Below are 27686 nucleotides of genomic sequence, written 5' to 3' on the forward strand. Positions count from 1 at the left end.
GAAATCCTTAGGCACGTGGTTCGACACTTAGCTCACTTTCTGAGAACATATCACAAAAATTAGAAAATCTTCCCACAAGTGTCTCGGCTTCGTCTTAAGACAATCAAAGTCATTAAACACCAACCTCACATTGTGTCTTTTGTATAACTCTTTTATTCAGAGCAAATTGGAATGTAACACTATCATTTGGAACCCTGTCCACCACAACCACATACAAACATTAGACATAATTCAAAAGACATTTGCTCGAAATTTATACAAGAAGATGTACGGATATTACCCCTTACTTTATCCCGCAACATTTATTTTAGATATGGTAAATTATATAATGCTAGAAGTGAGACGCAATCTAGCTCTTGGAACTTATATGTTTCGTCTGGTATGGGGAATAATATACAACCCATTTTTATTGTTCAAGGTAGACTTTTTGGTGCCTAGAACTAATCTGGTGCGACTTCATGGAATAAGGTTATTTTCAGTACCTATCACACGATGTAGAGTGTGTGAGATGGCTCCTCTGCCCCGAGCACTTAAGTATATAAATCAATTGCTTAACTTTGACTCCTCATTGGACCTTTTTGCATGCTCAGAATCAAAACTCATGTTTTCTGCAGGACGCTATCTGGATTCTTTGACTGGAGACAGCAGTATTAAGTAATAGGTATTATGTGTTAGTTTAAATGTTATAACAAATAGATAAAATCTATTTGTTTGTGATTTTATCTATTTGTTCATAAATGTTAATCTGTAATAGTTTATTGTTTATGGTATTGTATTTATAATTTTATCAATTTTTATATTTTATTCTTTTTTGTAATTTACTTAATACTGTTTGTTCATTTAGCTTTAAGTCTTGCTATTGCGTTCGGGTTGACTGTAAGCAATATGTAATAAATAAAATAAATAAATAAACGATAAATAAGTCGTTAGGACATAATGGAAACGCACCCTACGTTAGACGTACTTGCGGATCCCCACAGTTGCAACACATAACTCCAAAGCTCTTCGAAGACTGTTTTGTGGATGGGATAGCTTGCCTTCAAGGGACAACCGGGACTGTTTGCCCAGAAGCCATTCCAATGATCTGAACTTGTTATTGACCTCGTCACGCGTCTTTTGTATGTGTGTTTCCAAGTTTATCTTCGGTCAAGTCACAGGATTTTAAAACATATTATTATTATTATTTTATGTTTCAGATATTTGTTGCAAACTCTGTAACCAGGCTTCAATTGTACATGAAACAGCTAACTAATTCTCTGGATGAGACTACCACACAGGTAAAGAACTTCGCATAATAAATTGTGTACAATGGTCATTTTCGTATTAGCGTTCACTACCTAATTTCCAAAAAAAAATTAATTTTTATAAAAATTGCAAACTCGAGACATTAAAGCCCTCAGCCTTAGGCTTCGGCTTTCTAACAAACTCTCGTTAGTAATTTCTTATTTACCGCCCTTAATACACAATGTCAAAGTCGAATAATCATTTAATCCATAGGTAAAATTTTTACACTTGAAAACGTCATTTTTAAGCTATTGCTCGTTCGCTACGCTGACCTCACTGAGAAGAACGAGCAAGAAATTCTAGGGCTTGCTCTTTTCAAATAAACTAAAATGCTGTGGAATACACTTTGAATCATAATTGTGTGAAATCAAGACTCAAATTGTGTTTCCATACATCTTTATCTAACAAATACTCTTCAATGTTGTAATGAGACTTTTCAATTAAAATACTTTCAACATAAGTTTTACACTTAGGAAATGGTGATCTTAATATATGCTCCAGAATTGTAAAAACGTATACAGTTCCCCATGAAAGAATCGTTTACTTTAGTTAAACGAAATCGTGGTACCATGAGTTTGAACTTAGTTCTAAGAGTTCTATATCTTATTTCCTTACGAAATTATGTATGTTTGATACCAGTCTCCTTAAACTTTTCTCTGAGAGAAATCCGAGAATATTAAATAACGTTGCACAATTAAAAAATGAAATACTTAAATAATAAAAATTGCCACAGATATTGGATAGTGAACACAAGTCCGAGAATAACCATCTAAGTCTCTCGGTGTCTCTCTTCAATTTTTACCAGCATCAACTCTTTATACAGGGTGTCCAAAAACTCAACATCAAGCACCAGGCAAGAAGCCGGGGTACACCCTTCTTTTTTTTACTAATAAATAATTACTCTAGATGTGTGACACAAATTAATAAATGTCGATTGTTGTATTATAAAACTTAATCAAATGAAATGAAAAGAATTATAACAATACTTTTATTGCATTATTTTTTCTACAAGGCTCAAGTAAATGCCCAAATTATTTATCTTTGACGCAAATACACGCTCCGCAACGCCTTAAAAATTATCTTTAGCAGCAGTAGAGCTTTTTGTGACAGAGTTCGTCCAGGAAAGTAGCCACCTTACCTATTTCTACCGCCAAGCAGTAATATTAGCATTACTTCGTTCCGGTTTGGAAGGGCAAGAATGCTGGTGAAATTACAGACACATGGGACTTGTCAACTTATGTCTAAATAATATAATCTTACAATAAAAATATTATTTATTGTCGTGTCGTACAATGGAAGCGCGCAAAGCGACGAGTGATGGCAAAAAACTAAAATTTATGATGAGAGCACCTGTGTGATCAAAGTCGTTGATTTTCAACATTTCCTAAAATATGCCTATTATCACATAACTAATTTACATAAACATAGATATCTTATTTTTACCCTGGCCTCTCGCCACCCTACCCGCTTGACGTTGAATTTTGGGACACCTTGTATATCTCACTGCTGAAAAATTGTCTGCTCTAAGGAGACGGTTTAGGCCAGAGACCCTCAAACTTATTGTCTCATAATCCGTGTGCCAATTTAATCTATTTAGGTTAGACCATTTCAAATATTGAATTTTTACAAATTCGTCAACTTGTAATATTTTTTCTAGACATACACAAATGTACGTAACGTTAACGCACTATATTAGTAGGTGCCAGTAACTACGTAATATCTTTAAGTGTTTTTATTAAATGTCAGGATGTTTGACCACCATTACATTTAATTACTTATATTTAAATATTTATTACATTTAAGTATTTCGTTACCCATTAGCATGGCACCTTTACAACTACCAGTCCTGGCTAGAGATGTCGCTATTCACTGTAATTAAGTCGAAGGATTTTTCTCTAAGTGTTCGATCTTCTTTCTTGTTAAATTTTTCAGATAGTGACTTCAATACCTCGCATACTTCAAGATGCGTCAGCTCTCCAAATGGAAGGTGCTCTTCTTCAGCAGAAGCTCTTGAACTTGGAGAGCAAAGTCCAGGGTGTTGAGGAGCAGACTGGACACTCCATTGAGAGTCTACAGCGGATTGACCAGCTTAAGAGCCGGTTGGAGGTATAGCTTGTAAAAATTAATTAATTATTTAAATTTTTATTGAATTGATATTCAATTATTTTTTGTGAAATTACTCCATTAGTTTGTTATAATTATTAATACAAAGATCGAACACTCAGAAAAAATTCCTTCGATCCGGTCGGATTCGAACCGACGTCTTCTTGCATACCGTGCCAGACGCTATACCAACTAAGCCACGGAACGAACCAACGGACCTCACGAATTTTTCTATGTGCTTGCGTCGTGTCTTTGTACTTGGTCTTTCAACGGCGAATTAATTAATTGTCAAAATAGCCGTTTTAATCTTTTCATCCATTATATTATAGAATGCAGCATCAGCGTTACGCGAAGCAGACAAATGGGCAGCATTGGCAGTTTCCCTGGAAGACATTTTGGAAGCTGGTGTACCCACACAGACCGACAAGTTGCACGAGCTGGCTGAGCAGGTAGCTGCCATGACAGGGAGCCTGGAGGTGAGGATGATTACCCTCTTTATCACTAGGAGCACAGATCAATAATGTTCTACGGAAATTGGCGGTTACATTGTTGATCTATTTAGTTATTTGTACGGGCTCGGCTATGAAACTCCTTTCGTTTTAACCGACTTCGTTGTGAACCGATTTTGGTGATTCTTTTTTTATTGGATAGAGGATACCTTAATATTGGTCCCGTTTAAACTTGATATTCCACCCCTGAGGGTGGCAAACTAGGGGATGAATCGGGTTTCGCGCACTTGCCGAATAGATGATATTTGGGGTCGGTTTTTTTAAATAAAACAGTTGTTCATATTATTGATCTAAGCTCACCAGATTTCTTAAATGTGGAGTGTAACTTGAAACCTTTTTACGATTTTTTTTTGTATTCGACCTCCGACAATATGTGTTGTCAGACGAGACCTGTTACATACAAACAGACAAAAACGTTCCACCAATAAAGCACTCTACACCGTCCAAAAAAGTACCAGGCGATCAGAAACATTACAGAGACCTTTGTTACACTTAAGGTTCTTGGTGACGCGCCAGACTACGAGAACAAGAAACTTCAACTAGAGACGCTATATAACAGGCTAGAAGCGGCAGTCAGTCCGCCTTTGATTGAAGCTCTCACTCAAATGGACCCGGGTAAGTTACATTCCACCTCCAGATATGTGTTAGGCAGGCCTAACTTGGCCTGTCTCATTATAAACAATCTAACTTGAGTTAATCCCTGTGTAACAAATTTTCAATAAGGTCCTGTTTCTGGGGGTCGATTGAGAACCTTAAGATAACTCAATTGTCGACCGATACGATTTGACATCGTACGATTTCTTTTCATTTTTATTCACAACACCCAAATCGAACGTCTGACTGTCGTATTCGAAACTGGAGGGCTACTCTCGATCTCCGTCCAACATCCGTCCGAAACAATTACTGTGTAGAATAGCCCTTGTCATTAGTTTATAACCCTATTTCACAGACAAAACAGCTACTTATGTAGCGCTATTCAGCGGTATGTCCCGTAGCGTGTCTGTGCTTCGCTGCTGGCGACGGGCTGCTGCAGCTCGGCTGGCCGCCGCCTGGAGGAGACTAGATCATCACTCTATATACGCCTTGACTAGGTTGTTAACTGCCGATGCTAATAAACAGGTTAGTTAGCAGTTCTCTCTACTGCCACCTCTCTGATTCTGAAGGTATGTTCTAGCATCGTTATCACAGAACAATAAATACAGTAGAAGTGCTTAGTTTGTATGGCACGTGGTCCAACAGTATGCAGAGTTCCCCAAATTTGAGCTCAGTCCGCAATTTTCGTTTTTTTTACGTTATGGTCGTGTCTATCTAGAATAATGCCTTATTTTGCTACTTTGGAGTACAAAAATGATAGGTCGCACTTGAGATCTGTGGTTGTGTTTCGTATCTTCATTAAATTTGATTTAATTTTAGTAAATTTATGTTTATACAAGTGGTATTATTTTTTTGTTACCAGAAACGAAAGTAAATCAAAAACATCTCCAACTCGTCGTCGTTCGTTTCGTTCGTCGTCGAATGTTTGAGAGACAGCGGTTCTGATAGTAATCGAACTTAAGACACTTCCATTGGTTTTTTTTTCGTTGTAATGGGACGAGCTCAGAAGAACTTTTCGAACTGGTGCCACCGTCACGTTTCCACCATCGCACCTCTCGCCAAAGGAGTAGAGCCAATCTTCACATCATTGTAAAACCACGCGGGTATCACGTTCGTTCCTTGTTCGAACCTGCGAGATGTGCAATTGTCTCTCTCCTGAAGAACTTCCATTGCGTTATGACATAAGATTTTTAAAAACTCAATCTGTTTTTCTGTATTGATTTGTTTGAAAATACAAATGCACGCGATTGTGATCCGAAAACATTTTTTCTTTTTCTATAAATTGGTTTAATGCAATTTAGATATTAAAGTTGGTAATACATTGTCCCGTTTCAGGTTGAATGGTTAACTGATGTGCTGAAGTCGGAGACTCCTGTTTCAGAATTGATCAAACTATACACCGATTTATTGGTCTCCTTGGAACCTTCGCCTAGTAAGGTACTGTAGTTGATCTTAGAGCAAGTTACTGACAAGTTCGAAAATACTTGTCTCTTAGCCATTTACAGGCCTACCGCTTAACTGAGGCGGTTCCTGAGGTAGATGCGCGGTGCGGGAGGGGTGACAGTTACATAACAGGTATGTCACGCTGCACACGGGATCATTTCAACAAGATATTTCTAACAATATTAAAGTACTTAAATTATTCCTAGAGAGAATTGACCTCAAAGATCAATGCTAGAGAGAATACTTTCACTCCGCTGCCATCATGACATTTGTCGCACTTTCAGGTAGTGTCGGCAAATCTGAAGCTATCTTCTTCTCCTGATGAAGGCCTGGTACTTTTGACAGATCTAAAAAGAGATATAGACGAATTCGTGGCCTGTATCAAGAGTATTATGGATGCGCCTAGGCAGAATAAAGGTACGTGATTATTTCCACACTATAATAGTACATTATGTATTATAAACTGTAAATGGGAAATTACTAACAAGGGTCTATTAGAAGCCCGAAGCCGAACCCTGAGGGCTTTTATAACTCGAGTTTTGTGTCGTATCTATTTCGTCACAAATGTTTTTCATCACATTTGCGACGAAATAGATACGACGATAATTTATTTCTTGTATGAATAAATATCGCTTCACAACATAATTTACGGATTTTGCAAATAGTCGGTTTTTTTAAACAGATTGCCAGCTATTCTTCCATAGATAATACAACTCGAAATAAAATGTTATAAAAGGCACAGACTCGTGCCAGTCACAATGTATTAGATATAAAATAAATAATTTCCAAATTCTTAAAATACTGCAGCATTTGAATTCACAAAATAAGTTAAGTAAAATACGGTTTAATTGCAAATGTTTAGTTTTGGCTAATATTGTTGTAAAAAATCCATACGGCGATAATACAATGAAAAAGGCCGTGGGCACACATTTAAGCCATTACGGTCTACTTTGCTCGCATGTCATGACACTATTTACGAGCAAGTGTGATGAAAAATATATTTTCTTTTATTTTATTTTAGAAACAATACAATCATCAACCCTAAAAGAACTGGGCAAAGCTGCGTATGCGCCTCTAAGAGAGCTACTACCGCGGTACACTGAACTACAAAGTCAGCTGTTTTTGGCGAACTTGAACGATCCTATGTTAAAACAGGTCAGTAAACTTCTTCGATGATTCTAACCTCCTTTTATTTTCAAGTTGTTTAAAAAAAGTAAACTAGTATAACTATAAACAAGTAAAGTCTTGTGGAATTTTGTTTGTGTGTGAGATCATAGTGACACAGCTCGATATTACTTTGGAGTGCACCTTCTAGTAATACCCTCTCATCCCACAAATAATGGCAGAAAGTTTTGTTTGAGAAATAATGCGTGTAATGTCTCCCGTATGACATGCTCTAAGGCCAAACTTAACAATCGTTATAAAAACATTTCAGTGAATTTCCTTCCCTATTATGAGCACCTGGTACATTTAGTTTTTCACTACTTTTATACAGAACCGTGGACGACCGTGAGATATTAAAACTATAACTTTATAGTTTTTAAGTTTTGTTGAATGTCACAATGTTTGACCACCATGATATTCAAATATTTTTGTGAAATTAATCTATTAGTTGGATATAAATTTATGTTAACATAAACAACGTACAATTTCCCCATTAGTATGCCGCCTCGATAAAGCTTATTATTATATCCACATTCAGCTGTCAAATTCGAGTGATAAAAATTTTATCACAATAGCGAACATGGCGAGCACCGTGACGTCACATTTTTATGTCATCGCGAGCGTCAGCGACCAATGACTGCAAGAGATTAACACAATGCCAAACATGGCTGCGAGATCACAGCTGATTTTAAAACATATGCACAGTAATTTTATCAACGTAAAAATTGAGCGCGACAAACGAGATTAAAAGACATTTTTAGTTTTTGTATTTTCGCGGCGATGATTAAACAACAAAGATAGCTATATACGCAATTTTATGTCGTTGTCCTTGTTCTTCAAAATGTATATGTAATAAATGTAAAAATAAAATGTAATGTATAGTTCATTATCAATGAAGCAAATTTAGATTTATCAACCGAATTAAATATTGTCACGGGAAGAGTTATCACACATATTCTGCCATGCTACGACCACTGTTATTGATAGGCATGTCACTTACCAGGCGCACGACTTGTTCGTCCCGTGACTTGGTGTCATATAAAAATGTATTTTACATTTCTTCAGGACGATCTTTTAGAACAATCCAGGGCACTTCTATCAGTAGCCGAACGATGCGACTCCTGGATGGACGCTGCGTACAATAAAGCAAAGAACATAGCTGGTACAGCCATTTACCCTTACTACGCGCCAACTGTTGAGGTAAGTCTTTCGATTTCATAACGTCCTGGTACTTTTCGTCAATGTATACGTGCACGAAAAGACGTTTAAACCAGTTTCCAATCGCCTTTCATTGACAGTGACCACCAGAGATTGGCAGTGGGTTAAAACCCAATCAACTCACCCCAGTTTTAACCGCATTTTTTCCCAAAGCGCTGGATTTTAATAAGTTCGAGCCCAAAATCGTGGGCATGAACAATTCTTTTTTAGATGAAAAAGAGGCAACTCCTCACAATACCTACCTTGCAACCATTGACTTAAAATAAATGGACGACGGGTCTAATACAAAAACCACGAAAAAAATGTCCCAAGTCAACCTATTTAAATGTAGTGACATGTAAAGGAATATGAAAAAGCTAAAACGTTGAATTTAAATTGTAATGTCATCGCAGTACTGTCTAATTTTGCTTGCTTCGCTGTCAGTCGAACAAACGAAGACTAAAGCGTGAATGACGCTCTGTATACGATTTTAGCGCCCTATAAGTTCGTACACTTTTTAGCGCGGTCCCGACGTCCATATATTTGTAAGTCAATGCTTGCAACCCTGTGGATTCTCACTATTAAGGATGTACATTAATAGATTTTTTGTATCGATTTATTTCAATGCGATATTCAAGCGAAGCAATTCATTAAAAAGGCAAATCGAATCGTCTAGATCATAAATCAATACACATTTTGTAATAATATCTTGAACGAAACTCTACTTACAACAAATATTTAGTATAAAAAATTACATTGCTTCGAGAAACATCGAGCAAAATATAACAAGTACAGACATATTAATAAATTAAAGTATTGATAATGTCAGCAGCGAAACGTGGCGTAATACTTGTAGCCGTGTTGAAAAAATAGAAAAAGAATATTTAAAATATTTTGATTTAGATTTTGAATTCGTAATAAATTTGCAAGATGATAGTGATGACGACAGCATGACAGAATCGTCTTCAGACTTTGAATAAATGATGTTTGTATGCAATCTACCTATAATATTTTATTATACCTATATACTAAGTAATAACAATTGACAAGCTTAACAAATTATAATATAAGTTTCAAACGAAAATTAATAATTAAAAAATATTTACGATTGTTATGCTATCGCTACGTGAACTTACGCACACAAAGGCGCTTATCTGTACACGTCACTACTACAACTATTGCTCACCCGCCTTCGTGAGATAGAATATCTGTAGTAAATAGTTTTTGCCCTCGATTTTTGACATTAATGTATATCAGTGGCGAGACGTCCTTATAACTCGATTTTCACCGGCACGCCTAAAATTTTCCACGTCGTATCAAATAATACATTTTTTGTGTAAAATAAATTAATCTGTGAAATGAAGTATACTAGTACCTTTGTGTGCTAACAAATTGTGTTTAAGGGTCGGCAAGGCGCCACTTTTTCTTCAGGGAAATGTTTTTTGTATTGCTGCGGTTTTACTGACGACAATTTTGACGCCTCGCCACTGATGGGTATTAACCCAATTTAAAATCCGCATTAATAAAGCGCCTGGTAAAAACCCGGGTCTTGCCCATCTCTGGTGACCACCAACAATATAATTCAAATAATGAGTTGATCAAAATGTTTGCGCAGTTAGTGCCATTTCAAAAAATTAATTAATTTTAACTTGTTTTAAGTAACTTATTTTTTTCAAAGGAGAATGTAAACACGACCTAGGAATAGCTTACATTACTTTAACTAAAAAAAAACAACATTTTTTTTCATTTGTGAAGAGCATCAGTGTCCGTAATTGCGATGATGAAAAAAAATTGTCTATGGTATTACTTATTTTGCGTTCGAATACACCTGCACCCGCGGGAGAAAAAAAAGTGGAAGTGCTTTGGAAGTCTCGATTCATAATTTGAAGCACTATGATATCTTTATAATGATTGTCGTAATTTCTAATTTAAATACAAATAAATTCTGGATATCGTTAAAGGTTCAATACTTATTATTCCAAGATACGACGTATTGATTTTATATCGAAATTTCAATCAATGTCCTGCCATCTAGCGGTCAATAGCTGAACGACGACGAATTCGAGACGTTTACTTAGTTCTCCAAAAAAAAATCGACCATATTGCAAGCGGTTTAATGTTCACTTTGCGCTTCAAATTAACAAAATAAGGCATTTTTCCACAATTTGCGAGAGATAATTAACACGACCATAAAGTACTAAGCGAAAATGGTTTGCGGAGCTCCGCGTACTGTTGGCGCACGTAACACGCAAACTAAGCCCTTCACTGTATTTATTGTTCTGTGCCGGCACCACATACTTACTTTTAAAAAAGGTGATAAAAGAACCGAAAGTACTAAACTAGACTTTAGGCCTGCACAGTAAACCAAATTGTGTATTTCCAGGCGTTCATAACTTCCTTGTCCTCCCACATATCAGCACACAGCCGTCGTATAGAAACAGAGTTTCTGTCATCTGTAAATTCCGGACATGGCGCTGGAGTACTATCGAACACCTTCCCAGCCTCGTTAGTCCTGGAAAGTGCTGCTGCTGTACTTCTGGACACTTTGGCTGGACGGCAGAAGGTTGAACAGGTTGATGAAGGTAAGTCCTTGTGAAGGACTTTACGAATATTAGAACCTATTTTTACCGCCAAGCAGTAATGTGAACATTACTGGGTTGGGGTAAGGTTTGGGGTAACAATGCTAACGACACGACAAGTACAATCCTTGAGCAGGGTTAAACCTGGGTACAATCATATTTGAAGGGTACACGAAAAAAAGGGGCTCATCGACATTTTTGGTAAAATTCAACCTACCATCTTCATTTGATAAATTTCAAACATGCCATTGACGTGATTTATTCAAAACAGCTTAAATTGGGCTCAGTCCACAGTAAACCCATATAATAAAAAATCCATAAATTACTAATACGGGCCCATTGCAGCGCAAACACGGCTAGAATGTGCACATTACATGCGGAAGCGTTGAAAAAGGTGCTCATTTTCCAGTCCAATTCAAGAACGTGCCCATTGCGCAGCCATTTTGAACGATCTGTCATACTTTGGCGCGTTGACATTAGGAACGTCAAACACATTTTTAGATTTCGTGGTTCGTTCGATAAAGTTGTGTGTGTTCTTGCGAATTTCGAGTAGAAAAGTAATTCGATAAAATGGAAAGTGAAAGAAAGTATAGCTTTAATTAATAAACTTTTGCAAATTGATTATTTTTTATTATTTCCTGGTTACCTATAAACACTATGTCAAAGAGGTAATAAGGGGCACATTGCAGCAATCAGCCCTTTTTTGCTATGTTAATTTGTAAGTTACCTTAAAAAAATGACACAACTTTGTTATGATTGAACATATTGTTAAAAATGATGATTTCAGTAATGTTATAGACAAGTGAAATGTAGAATATACAGATAATAACTTTTAATTCTGGCTCTTTAATGAATAATTAAGGTTTAAACTTATAATTAGCCATTTTCTCTAATTAATATTTTTGTTGATGAGCCCTTTTTATTCCTGTACCCTTCATTTATCATTGTGCTAAAATCTATTTGCAATGGCAGTGAAGTCTAGAAAAAATTCCATTTTGAATAAATTATATTTTTCAGAAAAATGAACATTTTTTCAATATGTTTCCTTTAATTTTCCACATTTGACGTTGACACCTGTCAAAAGTTGAAGCTACTGAACGAAAACGATGGGAGCCATTAAAAAGGTTTTTTTTTTCCGAATATAATCGGAATTTTATCTCTTTTTTTTATGTATAACATCAAGTGCCGGGAAATACAAGTCATGCACCTGGTGGTAAGCTACACGCCTGCCCATAACAGTTGCAGTGCCACTCAGAGCTTTAAATCGCAAAGATCTGACAGGTACTGCCGCTGCGTCCGTCACCCTGAGACATAAGCTGACAAATCCCATGTACCAGTAATTTCACCAGCACGATTACCCTTCTAAACCGAAACCCAATAATGCTAACATTTACAACAATTTCCAATTTTCCTCTAGTCGCAACAGAGTGTCACTAGAATGGCATTCGTTCAATCACTAAAGATCGATGTTACCGTAATAAAAAACTACTATGGAAATTACTATGCAATATCTAATTTTTTTTCTCATTAATGCAAAAATTTGGTCTTTGAATTAAATGTAATTTTTTTTATGTAAATATAAAGTAGACTGCGCCATCGACTGGCCATTGAAGAGCAGAAGACTAAAAAATTGCAATGGCCGTTAAATAGTAGCTCGAGGTCACTGACAAGCCTCTACTCTTAAGTTTTAGCAGAATACCAAACGCATAAAATCCAGCCATTGACACTCCACCGACACAACTGAGATGATTTAAAGTTTGCAGACTTGGAGCACAAGACACTATATTTTTTTTCAAAACTGTAATAGTACATTATGTAATAAGGACGGCAAATAATAAATTACTAACGAGGCTCTGTTAAATAATGTTATAAAAAGCAGAGACGCATACAGCCATGATGGAAATTTTAATGCAAAATTTTTACATATAAAAATAATTAAAATCAATTATAAGTTATAATAATAAAAATAACGCACACACTCAACATTGCCCCGCACTAGGGAAACCATGTGTCGCGGGTGCCATGGACACACACATAGACAACCACAAATTACACCCAAACTCACGAGAGAAATAAATGTAGGCTTTATAAACGAATGTTTTGATTTTCAACTTAGGTAACCTCCTTGCTTGAATTTGATCCTGACCAATGTAAGGAAGCATCGAGTACATAATCAGAAATAGAAACAAAATATGGGCCATCCATCCCTGGCAACTCATCAGGTAAATGGGCCTTGTATCACTTTTAAATATCAACTCTCGTTTGCGCTGAAATCACAAATTAGAAAACTGAAATAGTACAGCGCCAACAACTGGCCTGTGTTTTCGTCTTCGTATATTCCAAAAGTATTCTGTAATTATTGTAATAAAGATAGTATCTCTAACTATGGGGGGCTGTTCCATTTGGTGGTGTGAGAAAAACAGCAAAACATCTAATTACAAATCAAACGGCAATTAAATATTAAATATGTAATTTTTCAATTTACGTCCATTATAGCAAAGCTCAAGATAAACTGGTCGATTTGAAGTGAAACAATTAACGACATGCGTAAATTTTTTCGAATTCAGGCTGACCAATCGAAGCGCAGTTGTTGCTGTAATGATTTGGCAAAATAGTTTTCAAACAAATCAAATGACATTTCGTCTCTATTTCTGGTTATATACTCGATGTAAAGAAGTATGTCGTGCTGCAAATTAAAAGAAACCTTACCGACCTTGCTCCTTACCGACCACGGCTGCAATGGAAAGAAAAAGGCCCGAGAGTTTCTTTTGGGGCATAATTATCAAGTTAACCACCATGCAATGCTACTTACGAGCAAGTGTGATGAAAAACAATTTATATACATTCCGATAAACGTTGGGGAAAAGTAATAAATCTCTTTTAGTAATACGAAATGCCTTAATTTCATGTTCTCCTGATACCAGAACCCAAAAACCAACCCCCATTGGAAGATCTCCCTTCGCTGCTACTGGAGGCCGACGCACGGCAGAGGCTAGCAGCCCTCAGGGCGGAGTCCCAGGCCTGCGTTGCTGGACTGAGAAGGGCGAAAGACCAACTCCGAGGGCTAGCTAGGGCTATACTGAGGAACCCCGTCGATGCACAATTAGGTGAGTAAATTACTGCAGATCATAATTGAAGTGAATTTGATCTTTATATCAATTGTGTAATGTACAAAGTAGATACCATACGGTTCTGTGTACCGTTTAGGTTCTCGGGTTTCTAGTTTAAAGTTTAAGGAGACTGGTATCATGGCTGAGGCATCACAGTACATTTACTCAAATATTTTATATGCCCGTAAATATATACATAATTTCAATAAGAAAGAAGATATCCATAATATTAACCTTAGAGCTAACTCCCAACTCATGGTACCACGATTTCGCTTAACCAATGTAAACGATTCTTTTATAGGGAACTGTATACGTTTTTACAATAAGATTCCGGAGCATATATTAAGATTATAATTTCCTAAGTTTAAAACTTACATTAAAAGTATTTTAATTGGAAAGACGTATTACAAAATTGAAGAGTATGTGTTAGATAAAGATGTATGGAAAGACAACATGAGTCTACATTCCATACAAATTAGATTAAAAGTGTATTACATAGCATTTAAGGTCATTTGAAAAGAACAGTCCCTAGAGTTTCTTGCTCGTTCTTCTCAGGAAAGTCGGCACAGTGAACGAGCAGTGGCTTAAAAATGACGTTATGAAGTGTAATTTCTTTTTACCTATGGAATAAATTATTACTTTGTTAGCTGCTGGGATTTCCAAGATTGCGCGAGAATTCTCCGGAAGATGCGCGACTTGTTTTTAGCTCATGTCTAGTTCGTACGTTACAGAACAATAAGTACAGTGGAAGTGCTTATTTTGTGTAGCACGTGTGCCAACAGTACGAGGAGTTCCGCATACATGAGCTCGGTCCGTCAGTTTCGATTTGTACGTCCTCATCATCATCATGTAGTGCCTCTCCACTACTGGACGCTGGCCGTCAGCTTGGAGAACTCTTCCCTGTCCTGAGCCAAGCGAAACAGATTTTCTACGCTGGCAATATTGATCCATTCCCGGATGTTGCGCAACCACGACTTCTTCCAGTACGTCGTTTACCCTCGATCTTGCCCATCATTATCAGTTGGGAGAAGTCGGTACTTTTCATGCCGTCGAACGTGTCCAAGATCTTTCTTTTTCTTGACGGTCTGCAAGAGTTCTCAGTCCCTCCCAACGCGCTGAAGAACTGTCATATTGGGAACTTTCTGGATGCAGCTAATGCGAAGCATTCTACGGTAGCACCACATCTCGAAGGCCTCAAGACGCCTCTGGGTGTCGGCTTTTAGAGCCCAAGCCTCGCTACCGTACTATACCCTGTTTCAAATGAATTGAGAGTAAAGGTAAACATTGAGTGCATTGACCCGACCATAGTCGGTTTAGTGATGGGCAATTGTAGAGTAATTTACTAATCAATTATTGAATGAATCAGATCAATTAATTGAATCTGTTGGACTAACATCAAGTAAATTCCGCGCATTTGACCGTTGTAAATTGATTGAAGGTGATACATAAAAAAACGTTTCTTTATTTACGATTATTGACATTTATTGTTTAAAAGTTAGAAGCTATCAGTTAAATACAGAAAATTATGAAAATACTTGATAATTAACAAGTCGCTAAATCGTTTGTAAGCGGTACAGAAATAAGAGTTGGTCAAATGATTTCAAGACGTAAGTTTCTGGTGGCTCTTGAGGCAATCACTTACTCGAACTATGATTCACTCAATTGAACTTTTTTCCGTACATCCCTATGCAACCATAGACATTCTAGACTATGGATTGTCAAATCAATCTCGGTTTTCGGCGAAGATTTTTCAATTATGATTTTATAATGCATAACAAACGAATATTGTTGGAAAAAGTGGTGAGATATCAAGTGGAAACCTACAAAATACACATAAAAGTGTTACTTATTCCATATAGTGAGTGATTTCTTCAGAATTTTAACCCAACTGGTTTGTTTACGTTTACTCTCAATTCTATTGAAATAGACTATACATTACAGGCCAGACGCACGTACGTCGTACGTTATGATAGTGACCATTGTCTTCCGTAAAAATTCGAAAATTCCTAAAATGCTTATTTTGCTACTTAGGAGTCCAAAATTATAGTCGCACCTATAATATTATTCATGGTGGTGTTTCATATCGTCGTTAAGTCTTATTTTATTAGCCGACTTTAAAAGGAGGAGGTTATCAATTCGACTGTATTTTTTTAATGTATGTTACGCGATAACTGGCATTTATGAACCTATTTTGATGATTCTTTTTTATTTGGAAGAGGATATCTCAGTGTTGGTCCTATTTAAATTTGAAGGAAATATTCCACCTCCAAGGGTAGCAAACTAGCGGATGAATAAAACTTGGCAAACAGATGTAATTGATCTTGGACGTCGTTTTTTTTTGTATAAATAAAGTTATATAATAATAGATTTTTAATCAAAAAAAAATTTTTTTTAATCTTAATAGATTTTTGTTACAAGGAACGAAAACGAAACGGAACCTTATACGCAATATGGTCGATATTTTTGTGGAGAACGTTGATAACGTCTTTCAGCCATCGATAGATGGCAGCACATTGAATGAAATTTTAATATAAAATCAAAAGTCGTAACTTGCAACAATAGGTATTGGAACTTTGAACGATATGCCAACTGGGTAAAGTTTAAAAAAAATATATTAACAGTCCAGAATTTATTATTTCTTTTTAAATTAATTATGACCAATCATTATCAAGATTTCATAGTGTTTCAAATTATGAGTGCTATGCGGTTCTGATAATAATCGAGACCATTTTCCCTTGTTTTTTTTTCATCCATAGAATTTAGTGCCACTTTATTATTAAGGGTGTAGTGTATTATAATAAAAATTAAAACATCTAACGTTTATGTATTGCAGAAAAAATACCTCAATTGCCGGTGTGGAATAACAACGACGCCTTGTCAACTGATTTGCCAGACTTTGCTTTGTCGCCACAGGAATATATTACTGAGGTACTTCTTACTATATTCAGTTATACCATAGTAAAATAAGACAAATATCTTTTCTAATATAGTTGGGTGTTAATTACCTATAGTCTGCCTTTTTGAAGACGGTGCATTTATTGTAATAAAGATAATATCTCTAACAATGGGGGGTTCTGTTCTGTTCCATTCGGTGGTGTGGGAAAAACAATGGTTAATCGGAGCGCAGTTGTCACCGTAATGATTTGGCAGAATAGTTTTCAAACACATTCAATGTCATTTCGTTTCTATTCCTAGTTATATACTCGATGGAGTAGCGTTACCACTGAAATTTTGCTTTTGTGGCTGCCACAGAGGCAGTAGTAGGAGTACATTATTATAGTATTCGCTTTTTTGAAGATGGAGTAAAATGACATTTGCAGGGTTGCCAGTTTCAAAAATTTTTAAATAGTTTTGTAGTAATTATTAATACAAAGATCGGACACTCAGAAAAAATTCCTTCGATCCGTCCGGACTCGAACCGACATCTTCTAGCATACCGTGGCAGACGCTATACCAACTAAGCCACGGAACGAACCAGCGGACATGTGTTTGTTGTCGTATCTGTGTATTTGGTTTTTCAACGACTTTTTAGTCGTTAATTTTACAAAATATAATTGAATATCAATTCAATAAAAATTTAAAAAATTATCTAGCAGTTGTCGACAGTTTTATCGATAGAAGGTAAAATATAAAATTCTCATTATTACTAATTGCGTTATTGCCTTTTTTATTCTTATTTTGCCAGTTGGCCTATTGGTATCGAAAGCAATTTTTATTCATGTGAATTTAATAAGAACAGGTTGATTACATTATCTATGTTGTTAATAAAATTTATTAAAATGAAAAACTTTAAAATGTGTCTCCTCTTTGTGTAGACATAGTTCTAAATTACAAAAATTGACAATTCAAATGAACCTGTGTCCAACAGTTGGACGAATTATGCGCCTATGACGATTCAAATGAACCAAGTTCAGCTATTTATTCCATAAAAACGTGATCAACGTTCAGTCGATAGTTGATAGAGTATTTAATGAACGGTCATTTTACTCCATCTTCAAGAAAGACTATATAGTTCGAGACCAGGTATAATTGGTGATGTTTTCTAGCACATAGTTATTATTCTTTTTTTTTCTCCAGATTGGTCAATATTTGATGACCTTGCCTCAACACTTGGAAATGCATTTATCAGAAAAGCAGGCACCATGGCAGTTCTTGTCTGATGTAAGTGTTATAACTTTGAAATTTGACTTGAACCAATAACTCAAAAGCCAATCTCCATACTACATTTTAAAAGCAGTGAAAGAGTTAACCCAGGGAAGTACTGCCACTTTATCCATTTCTATCGCCAAGCGGTAATGTGAGGACTTGTCAGCTTAAGCCTAAGGTTGACAGGCGTAGTGGCAGTGTTCCTCAGATATTTACGATTTAAAGCTACAAATTATTATGAATAGAATAAGAACACGCGGAGAAAATTTGACACAGATAGACGTCGACAAGCGCCCAATGGCGACTGACGGGGCAGCGGGCGTCGCAGCGTGTCGTTAAACCGTTAGGTAATTTTTAAGCTCTGGAATAAATGTGAATTTAGTAACTACAGTACTTCAGTTGAAAACCAAAATTTAGCACGTTCTCTATAATCATCGAGTATGTAACCAGAAATAGAGACGAAGGGCCATCCGTCCCTGGCAACTAACCAGGCAAATGGCCCTTATATCCCTTTTAAATATCAACTCTCGTTTGCACTGAAATCACAAATTGGAAAGCTGGAATACTACAGCGCCAACAACTGACTTGTGTGTACGTCTTTGTATATTCCAAAAATATTCTGTATTTATTGTAATAAAGATAATATCCCTAACAATGCCGTCCTGTTCTATTCGGTGGTGTGGGAAAAACAGCAAAACATCTAATTACAAAACAAACGGACTCACATTTCATCGGCAATTAAATATGTCATTTTTCAATTGTCGTCCATAATGGCAAAACTCAAGTTAAACTGGTCGATTTGAAGTGAAACAATTGACAACACCCGTCAATTGTTTCGAATTTGGGCTGCCCAATCGGAGCGCAGTTGTCACCATAATGATTTGGGAGAATAGTTTTCAAACAAATTAAACGACATTTCGTCTCTATTTCTGGTTATATACTCAAAATGTCTCCATATAAAAATTGTGTGTAATGTTAGATATTTTATTCTTAAATAATTCGTTATAGACATTGACTTACAATTATATGGACGTCGGGTCCGCGCTAAAAAGTGTCCGAACTTATAGGGCGTTAAAATCGCATACAGAGCGTCATTCACGCTTTAGTCTTCGTTTGTTCGACTGACAGCGAAGCAAGCAAAATTAGACACTACTGCGATGATATTACAATTTAAATTCAACGTTTTAGCTTTTTCATATTCCCTTACATGTCACTACGTTTAAATAGGTTGACTTGGGACATTTTTTTCGTGGTTTTTGTATTAGACCCGTCGTCCATTTATTTGTAAGTCAATAGTTATAGAGTTTTATTTTCAGGATTTTATATGATCGAGTAAAGTACATCCTCGTGTAACGAATTAGGACACTCTTTAGACAATATCTTTAGGTGTATCATGTATTTTTTATCCAACAAAACAGTTTTTCCGCTTCGAATGACTCGCTTTAATGTATGTTTTTTCTTATTTTCTTCAGGTATGTACTCACACGTGTGAAATTTACGCAGAGAAAATATTGAACATACGAAATATGGACGCTTTGGGCACGAAGCGATGTCTCACAGATATAGGTAAGAAGAAAATAAATCATTAATTGTATATATATATATATGTATATATATATGTATATATATATTCTTTATTGTACAAAGAAAAGACACGTGAAACACACGTTACAATGGACATATACAAAGGTGAGCTTATCTCTATAAGAGATCTCTTCCAGCCAACCCTAGCCGTGATGCAAAAATGAAGTCTGCGGGACTAATTATTGTACAACAAAATTAAAATTTAAATGTGAATAAAAAACTTTATATACATAAATACATACATAAGCAGAATATATATTATAATGACAGATTATTTGTTTACAAATATGTTACCTATAAACTATCTAACGCGTTCGACAGGAAGTGCTCTTTTAATTTGTGTTTGAAAGATGCCACCGATGGACTGTCACGAATGTTAGCAGGTAGTTTATTCCACATACGAGCTGCACTTACGGTAAAAGAATTGTGAAAAATTTAGAGTTGGATTGGGGATATAAAAGTGTTCTAGTGTCACAGGTGCGTTTTGGGCGGGAATTGGGGGATAAGGGGGAAAAACGGGAACACAGATAAGGAGGTAATTAAAAATTTTAGAAAGAAGACAAAGAACGTGCATATCTCGGCGAAGTCGGATTGGGAGCCATTTCAATATAGTCCGAAATTGTGCAACAGTTATAATAAAATGTGTTTATAAAATTTTATTGAATTGATATTAAATTATTTTTTGTGAAATTACTCCACTAGTTTGTTATAATTATTAATACAAAGGTCGACACTTAGAAAAAATTCCTTCGATCCGGCCGGATTCGAACCGATGTCTTCTAGCTATGCCACGAAACGAACCAGCGGACCTCACGAATTTTTCTATCGTTTTGTTGTCGTATCTTTGTATATGGTTTTTCTTAGTTAGCATAGCGTCTGGCACGGTTCGATCTTTGTGTTAATAATTATAACAAAATAGTGGATTTTTCTTCCACAAAATACATCATCGCTAGGAACTACACTTTAAGTTCTGAAAAGAATAATTTTGTGGGAGACTGATGCCTAAACTAAGCATAAATATGTCTGTACGTCAGACCACCAGAATCCCAGTTCTCTGAAATACAAGTTAAAAAAAATCTTGACATAAGTTATTTTTAACACTACTAGCATCAATGAAACATGTTATTATGTCGCTTCTCAAACCACAGATACAAAAATTAAATGAGTTGCATCTTGCAAATTAGAATCTCAAAAATAATTATTAATCACGTATAAGTGTATAATAATGGGTGTTACATACTGCCCTCCTTGTCATAAACAACGGATTTAGCATTTTTGTAACTTTCGAGACCTTTTACCCCTCCCAGTATAAAAATAATTTAATGAGGCAGGCATCAAAAGTAAATAAATAAATAACGTTGTGCGCGTTTCCACTCACTTGGAAATATACCGGTATATATATTATATGTATATATAATATATATACACATTTCATCGGTAATTAAATATGTAATTTTTCAATTTTCGTGCATTATAGCAAAGCTCAACATAAACTGGTCGATTTGAAGTAATAATAATAACGCACACATTCAACATAGCCCGCACTAGGGAAACCCTGTGTCGCGGGTGCCATGGACACACATAGACAACCACAAATTACACCCAAACTCACGAGAGAAATAAATGTAGGCCATACAAACATTTCTCCCGGCCTGGGAATCGAACCTGGGACCTCTGCGTAGCAGTCCGGCATGGTAGGCGTTCTGCCACGGAGGCAGTTTAAAATTGATGTCTTCTAGTTCACGTATAATGTCCATTAAACATATTTCAAATCTCGCCTTAGACCCTCTTCTAGACCGCTACTAAGACACCCTATTTGCGCGCGAGACGAACGCCCCCTATAGCCTCTACAGCTAACCATAAACCCCTGCAAATCCATACCCATGTCCGGGTACGCTACAGACGCTCGTGAAGGTGTATTACTGACAGGGCTTGACCTGGACGCCGGCAGTATGCAGGTCTTACCAGGGAGCCTCTAGTCTCCCGTAGTGCAAAAATGATGCAATTATTTTTTAATTTTAATAAATTTTCTGTTAATTGCTTTTTAATAATTTTTGTGTTATAAGAAACGAAAATATGTATATAAACCTTATACCGCTGCAATATGGACCCTTCTTATTTGTACAACTAAGTAAATATTATCACGAATTCGTCGTCGTTCGGCTATTGACCGCTAGATGGCAGAACATTTTTGAAATTTAAATATGAAATCAAAACGTCGTAACTTGCAATAATAGGTATTGAACTTTCCACGATACGCCAACAAGATAAAGTTTAAATTATATTAACAGTCCAGAATTTGTTATTTCTTCGTAAATTAGAAACTGCGACCTACCATTATCAAGATTTCATAGTGTTTAACATTATGATAGTGTGAGTTTTGACGACAGCGGTCCTGGTGGTAATCGAAGCTTAAGGCATTTCCGTTGTTTGTTTTCTTCGATATTCGTGAACATATGTATGCCTATATTAATATTTTATTATTGTATTTCTTTTCAGTATACTTGTCAAGCGTGGTAGAAGACCTTGGTAGCAACGTGACACCAGCCCTCAAGAGTTTAGAGAAGTCACTTCGAGCAGCCACTCCTGCGCAGGCTGAATAGATTTATTGTTCTTGGACATAATATAAAAAAAATACTTTCTTTTAAGCTCTGAGTGGCACTGCAACGACTTGTTCGTCCCGTCACTTGTTATCATACAAAAGTGTAAGTCAAGCCTGAACTAGGCCGACCTCTTAAAACATTACCATTTGTGTTATTGTTATATAGTTTATAAGGGATTGTAATGAAGAAATTAAAAAATAAATAAACTTGTGTTATGAATATTTTTTCCTAATTGCTGGCGAATATGTTGCTTGAACACAATTTGTGTTCAAGCAACATATTTTCTATTTAACTATACTATACAATCCATACCATGTTATACAGGCTGTATAACATGGCAGGAAAGTGAGACATTCATGCATGTCATAGTAAATCACGTTACAACTTAACATAGACTAAAATAAAATTAGGATATGGGATAGAACAAAAAATAAATCAACAAATTTGTTTTGGAGTGTACATAGGAATAAACCGATTCCCTTTACGCTTGATTTCGAGTGCATTGGGAATACTACCAAACGAGTGCCGAGTGACACGGCAACATTAACAATGATTTCACATCTCTCTCTCTCATCTACTCGCTTACGCTTACACGCTTAAATTAGAGCTTTGGGACCCTGTTGGGCACAGCAATGTACTGTAGAGAGGGCAACATTTCACTTACTTGAATTAAATTAAATCAATAAACATTTCAACATCAAATAAAATCTTCAAAAAAACATGCAATAATTACAACTTATATAAGCATACAATTCTTAAATTACAAATAAAATCTATTAATATTATTATTTTGTCAGTACAATAAATGTCTATGAATTCCATTAACAAAGAAAAAAAATAAATAAAAATAATTAATAATAACAAACATCTCAATATTTTAACGCCTATTATTTATGTATGTATTTCTATTAAGTACAGGTAAGTTTATTGCCCGTGGTCCTACTGCGTAGTCCTACTGGTAGAACCACGGGCAATTTTTTTTCCCGTGGTTCTACCAGTAGGACTACGGGCAATAAGTTATTTTACTCTATGGGCATTGGTCCTACTGATTGATTGGGTGTACAGTCACCGTCAATATGTTATGTTAATAATGTAACTAGTGTCGCAGATTCTCGCCGAGATCTAAGCTCAGCGCGATAACCACGATTCCAGAGCCACCTTGACGCGCCAATACACCGATGACCCGCCAGATATCAGCCAAGACGAGATCGTGCTGGCTCTAAAACAGCTAAAAAACGGAAAAGTCTCCGGTAAAGATGGAGTTACTGCAGAACTTCTAAAGGCTGGAGGAGTTCCTGTCATTAAGGAACTCCAAATAATACCATTATTATACTACATTACTATATTTATTATACTCTAATACCATTTTGCTTACAATAGCATTACTGCAGAAAAAAAGACGTACGATTGGTTTAACGCAGCTTGTCCAAAGCATGCCCTACAGAAATTTCGGAATTTACAAGTTCCATCAGAACTACCATTATAAATTCGTCGTTCTTAATCAACACTGCTGAGCTTTAGTTTTTGTAACTTGTAAATATTTAGCTTTTCGCCAGACTGCTCGACACCAATGATAAAAACAACTCTTAATTTGTGTTCCTGGAAATAATTCTGACATGGCATTTATTGCCGCTATCTCATAATCGCAATGTACAATTGCCGGTTTCCAATGCGACAATTGCGATCTGATGAGAGAAAATAAAATGAAGTATGTTTTCTCTGTCTTATCGGGTAGTAAGGCGAAAATTAACGGCACTACTTTTGTGGTCTCCATTGAACTTCCTACATCACCGAGCAAAGTATATAATTGTGCGAAGGGTTTCGAACAGCTTTTGAACGTTCCGTCCATGAAATACTCTTTAATATTTGAAACGGAGTCTCTAGCTGTTAAAGAACAAAAAACAAGAATGCGCGAACCTTCATCTGAGTAGTCAGCTAAAACGAAAGATGAAAATTTTTCAGGTATTTCCACCTCTTTCAGGCATTTATATATTGTTTTAGACACATGCATAGCCTTGTTTCTAATAGTGTATAAACAATGTTGCGTGTTTGACAGCGAAGGTATATCGGCGACAAAGTTTAGGCCTGCATCTTGTAGCTCAACCATGGCTTCATTATATAGCCGAGGTACTGGTCGATTTGACGTTGTAACCGTTTCTTTTAAATCTGCCAACGCCTTATCGACGATATTTTTTTCTTCATTTGATTGACAAGTATGATGTTTCTGATTTAGTGTCATATTCCCCTGAAGAAGAAAAAAAAACAGACTAACAATCGAACGTGAGAAACTAAAAAGTGAATCCAACCACCCCCTTACCTCTTCACCCCACTCATCTATTGGAACATGTATGAATACTGCTATCGACATCAGTCGTGTCAGAACTGGACTTCGTAATGACGAATGTTCATTTATAGAAGGATCGTTGATCGCAGAATCCAAAAGAGTAGCAAATATGGAAATGAGTTACCTTAATTTTTATTGTACCCGTACATTTTTCCTTTTTATAATTCGAGCACCGCCATATTTCTGATCCATCCTTATATGGTCTCAATTTATAATATTGGTGGCCTGCAAATAACAGCACAGTGCCACCCTTTCTTTTAATAAATTCCATTGTGTATATATTCCTATTATTTTTATTATTTCTCTTAATAGCGGCCAATAATCTAAGAATTACACGGAAAAGAAATCAATGTCAACATGACATGATAATTGAATTTCTTTGTCAGGGAATAATAGAAAACCACATTTATCCTTCTTCAATGTGGTTTTACAATATAAACTATTTGGTTAGGTCTGCACCTAACCAAAGAGTGTATTGTAAACTTCCTATTGACTGTACTACTTGATCAGTAGGACCAATGCCCATAGAGTAAAATAACTTATTGCCCGTAGTCCTACTGGTAGAACCACAGGCAAATTAAATTGCCCGTGGTTCTACCAGTAGGACTACGCAGTAGGACCACGGGCAATAAACGAGTATATTGGTACATTAATGTAACTTATCAGGAACATATTCCTTTATCATTGAAATATTCGTTTATATGGTAGTAACTTTTACTTACTAATATTTTTTTCAGATGGGATTTAAAATTGCTGTCGTGAGGTATTTCTTTTATGGAGTTCGGTAACTTATTATAAATTTTTATAGACATTACAAACGGACTTGATGAATGGAGAGAGATCGTTGATTTTGGTAACATAAGTCTGTTTTAGTGTCTAAAACAATAGTTTGTAGGTACGTCTTGCCTTCTTTTATAAAGATTAGGATAATTTCTGACAAATTTACAGGATTCAAAAATGTAGATACAGGGTAAAGTTAAAATATTGTACTGTTGGAAATAGGGTTTGCAGCTTTCGGTTGCATCAATGTTGGCTAGGATTCTTATCAATTTTTTCTGTAAGGTCAGAATTGAGGGAGATTCGGTGCTGTTCCCCCACAGCATTACACCGTAGTTGAGCCATGCATAGGCATATGCGTAGTAAGTGGTGAGCGCGGTTTCCAAATTAGTTGTTTTCTTTGTTTCGCGAAGTGCATAAGCAAATTTTCCGATTTTAGATCTTAATTTTTGAATATGTGCTTTCCAATTAATATGTGTATCTAAAACTAAGCCAAGCAAGGTAAATTCTTGAACATGATCTAAATGTACATTGTAGAAACTAAAATTAATATTTAAAGAGTTTTTCTGATACGGATAAAAGGCTATTATTTTGGTTTTTTTTAAGTTAATGTCAAGGTTGTGATCTGTCATCCAGTTGGTTGTTGTTTGTAGCATTTTATGGAGTTGTTCATTTACATCTGTATCATTACGACATGTCGTTAGCAAGGATACATCGTCAGCAAATAAGACGCAATGTTCCTTTATAACTTTAGGTAAATCGTTGATGTAGATGAGGAATAGTAGGCATCCAATTACACTGCCCTGTGGGATAGATGCATTAACGACTTTACAGCTAGATCGAAAATGTTCAATTCTACCAGAGTTGTGATCAAAGTTTTCAATTTCCACGAATTGTTTCCTGTCTTTTAAATAGGACTCGAACCACTTATGCGCTACACCTCGTATTCCTATTCCGTGTAATTTATGTAATAAGATTTTGTATTGAACTTTATCATAGGCCTTAGTCATGTCTAGCAGTATGCCTACGGCGTACTGTTTTTTATTTATAATATTAAGAACCTCCTTTATATATTTGTAGACCGCTAATGTAGTTGAGCGTTTTTTACGGAAACCATTTTGACAGTCATCAAATATTTTATATTTTTCACAAAATTTGTAAACACGATCACACATCAGTTTTTCGAAAATGTTTGAAGCTGTGGGAAAAGGGCTATGGGACGATAGTTACTTATGTCATTTTTTTCATTTTTCTTGTATATTGGTTTTATTATAGCCATTTTTAAAGCGTCAGGGAAGATGCCTTCATTAAATGACTGATTGGCAAGCATGGTAAAAGGTATAGTAAGCTCATCGGCACACTGTCTGAGTAGGGTAGGTGGTAGTTCGTCAATTCCATGGCTGTTTTTGTTTTTCAAGTTTTTTATTATTTTATGCACTTCGTAGCAATCTGTAGGTCTCAAAAACATGGTATTTTCAGTGGGGTGGAGCACAGGGCGGCCGGCTGCCCCGTCACTGTTTTTCTCTCCAATTGAAGCAAAAAAGTCATTAGATTTGCATTTTTTTGAGGGTCTGTCACTACTATATTATCTATTTTTAAGTGTATGTTTGTTTTCTCTTTAATGGTTTTTTTATTTGTACGCTCATATATAACATTCCACATAGTTTTAATCTTATTAGATGAATTTTTAATTTTGTTTATAATAGGGGTTAAAATATGAAATTGCCGATTTGTACTGAAAATCTAAATTGTTTATTTTTTAAATTTTTAACAAATTTATTTAATCAAAATAGTTGCCATTATTATCTATACATTGCTGCCATCTAATGGGAAGGTTATTAATGCCTTTGCGATAGAACTCCGACGATCTAGACTGCACAAACTGTGTGAAAGCATTTTGTACTGCCTCCTGGGAAGAAAACTTCTTGTCACGTAGATAATTGTCCAAATCACGAAAAAAATGGTAGTCCGTTGGAGCAAGGTCTGGTGAATACGGAGGATGACGAATGGTTTCTAACTGCAGTTCCTGAAGGGTCAAAATGGTTTCTCGTGCTGTGTGAGGTCTCGCGTTGTCGTGGAGCAATAATGGTGAAGATCGATTCATGAGTCGGGGCTGTTTTACTGCTAGTTTTGTCAACATGGTTCGGAGTTCGGCACAATAGACATCTGCCGTTATTGCTTGACCAGATCGGAGAAAACTATAGTGAATAACACCATGCTGAGACCACCAAACAGTTACCATTACCTTT

General features: G+C 36.0%; 1 protein-coding gene across 1 annotated transcript; it reads left to right on the forward strand.

Annotated features, from left to right (window-relative positions):
• Window positions 1-265: 265 nt before the first annotated feature.
• LOC113238068 (conserved oligomeric Golgi complex subunit 7-like) lies at window positions 266-22448 on the forward strand. The gene is made up of 16 exons (XM_026474790.1): window positions 266-316; window positions 1197-1277; window positions 3217-3390; window positions 3717-3863; window positions 4394-4511; window positions 4846-5015; window positions 5826-5927; window positions 6218-6350; window positions 6955-7088; window positions 8163-8297; window positions 10678-10876; window positions 13798-13980; window positions 16817-16911; window positions 18061-18144; window positions 19602-19695; window positions 22213-22448. The coding sequence occupies exons 1-16, from the start codon at window positions 266-268 to the stop codon at window positions 22314-22316; spliced, it is 2004 nt and encodes a 667-aa protein (XP_026330575.1). The 3' UTR covers window positions 22317-22448.
• Window positions 22449-27686: the final 5238 nt, after the last annotated feature.

This window comes from Hyposmocoma kahamanoa, unplaced genomic scaffold (assembly GCF_003589595.1).
Source record: "Hyposmocoma kahamanoa isolate Upper Pololo Valley unplaced genomic scaffold, ASM358959v1 94352, whole genome shotgun sequence".
Classification (NCBI taxonomy): domain Eukaryota; kingdom Metazoa; phylum Arthropoda; class Insecta; order Lepidoptera; family Cosmopterigidae; genus Hyposmocoma; species Hyposmocoma kahamanoa.

Bases quoted from the DNA above. Each gene is read 5' to 3' on its own strand.
- LOC113238068 (XM_026474790.1), top strand. From the start codon at position 266: ATGTACGGATATTACCCCTTACTTTATCCCGCAACATTTATTTTAGAT. The intron at 6,351-6,954 runs GTACGTGATTAT...ATTTTATTTTAG, and splicing joins TGCGCCTAGGCAGAATAAAG to AAACAATACAATCATCAACC. The intron at 19,696-22,212 runs GTAAGAAGAAAA...ATTTCTTTTCAG, and splicing joins GCGATGTCTCACAGATATAG to TATACTTGTCAAGCGTGGTA.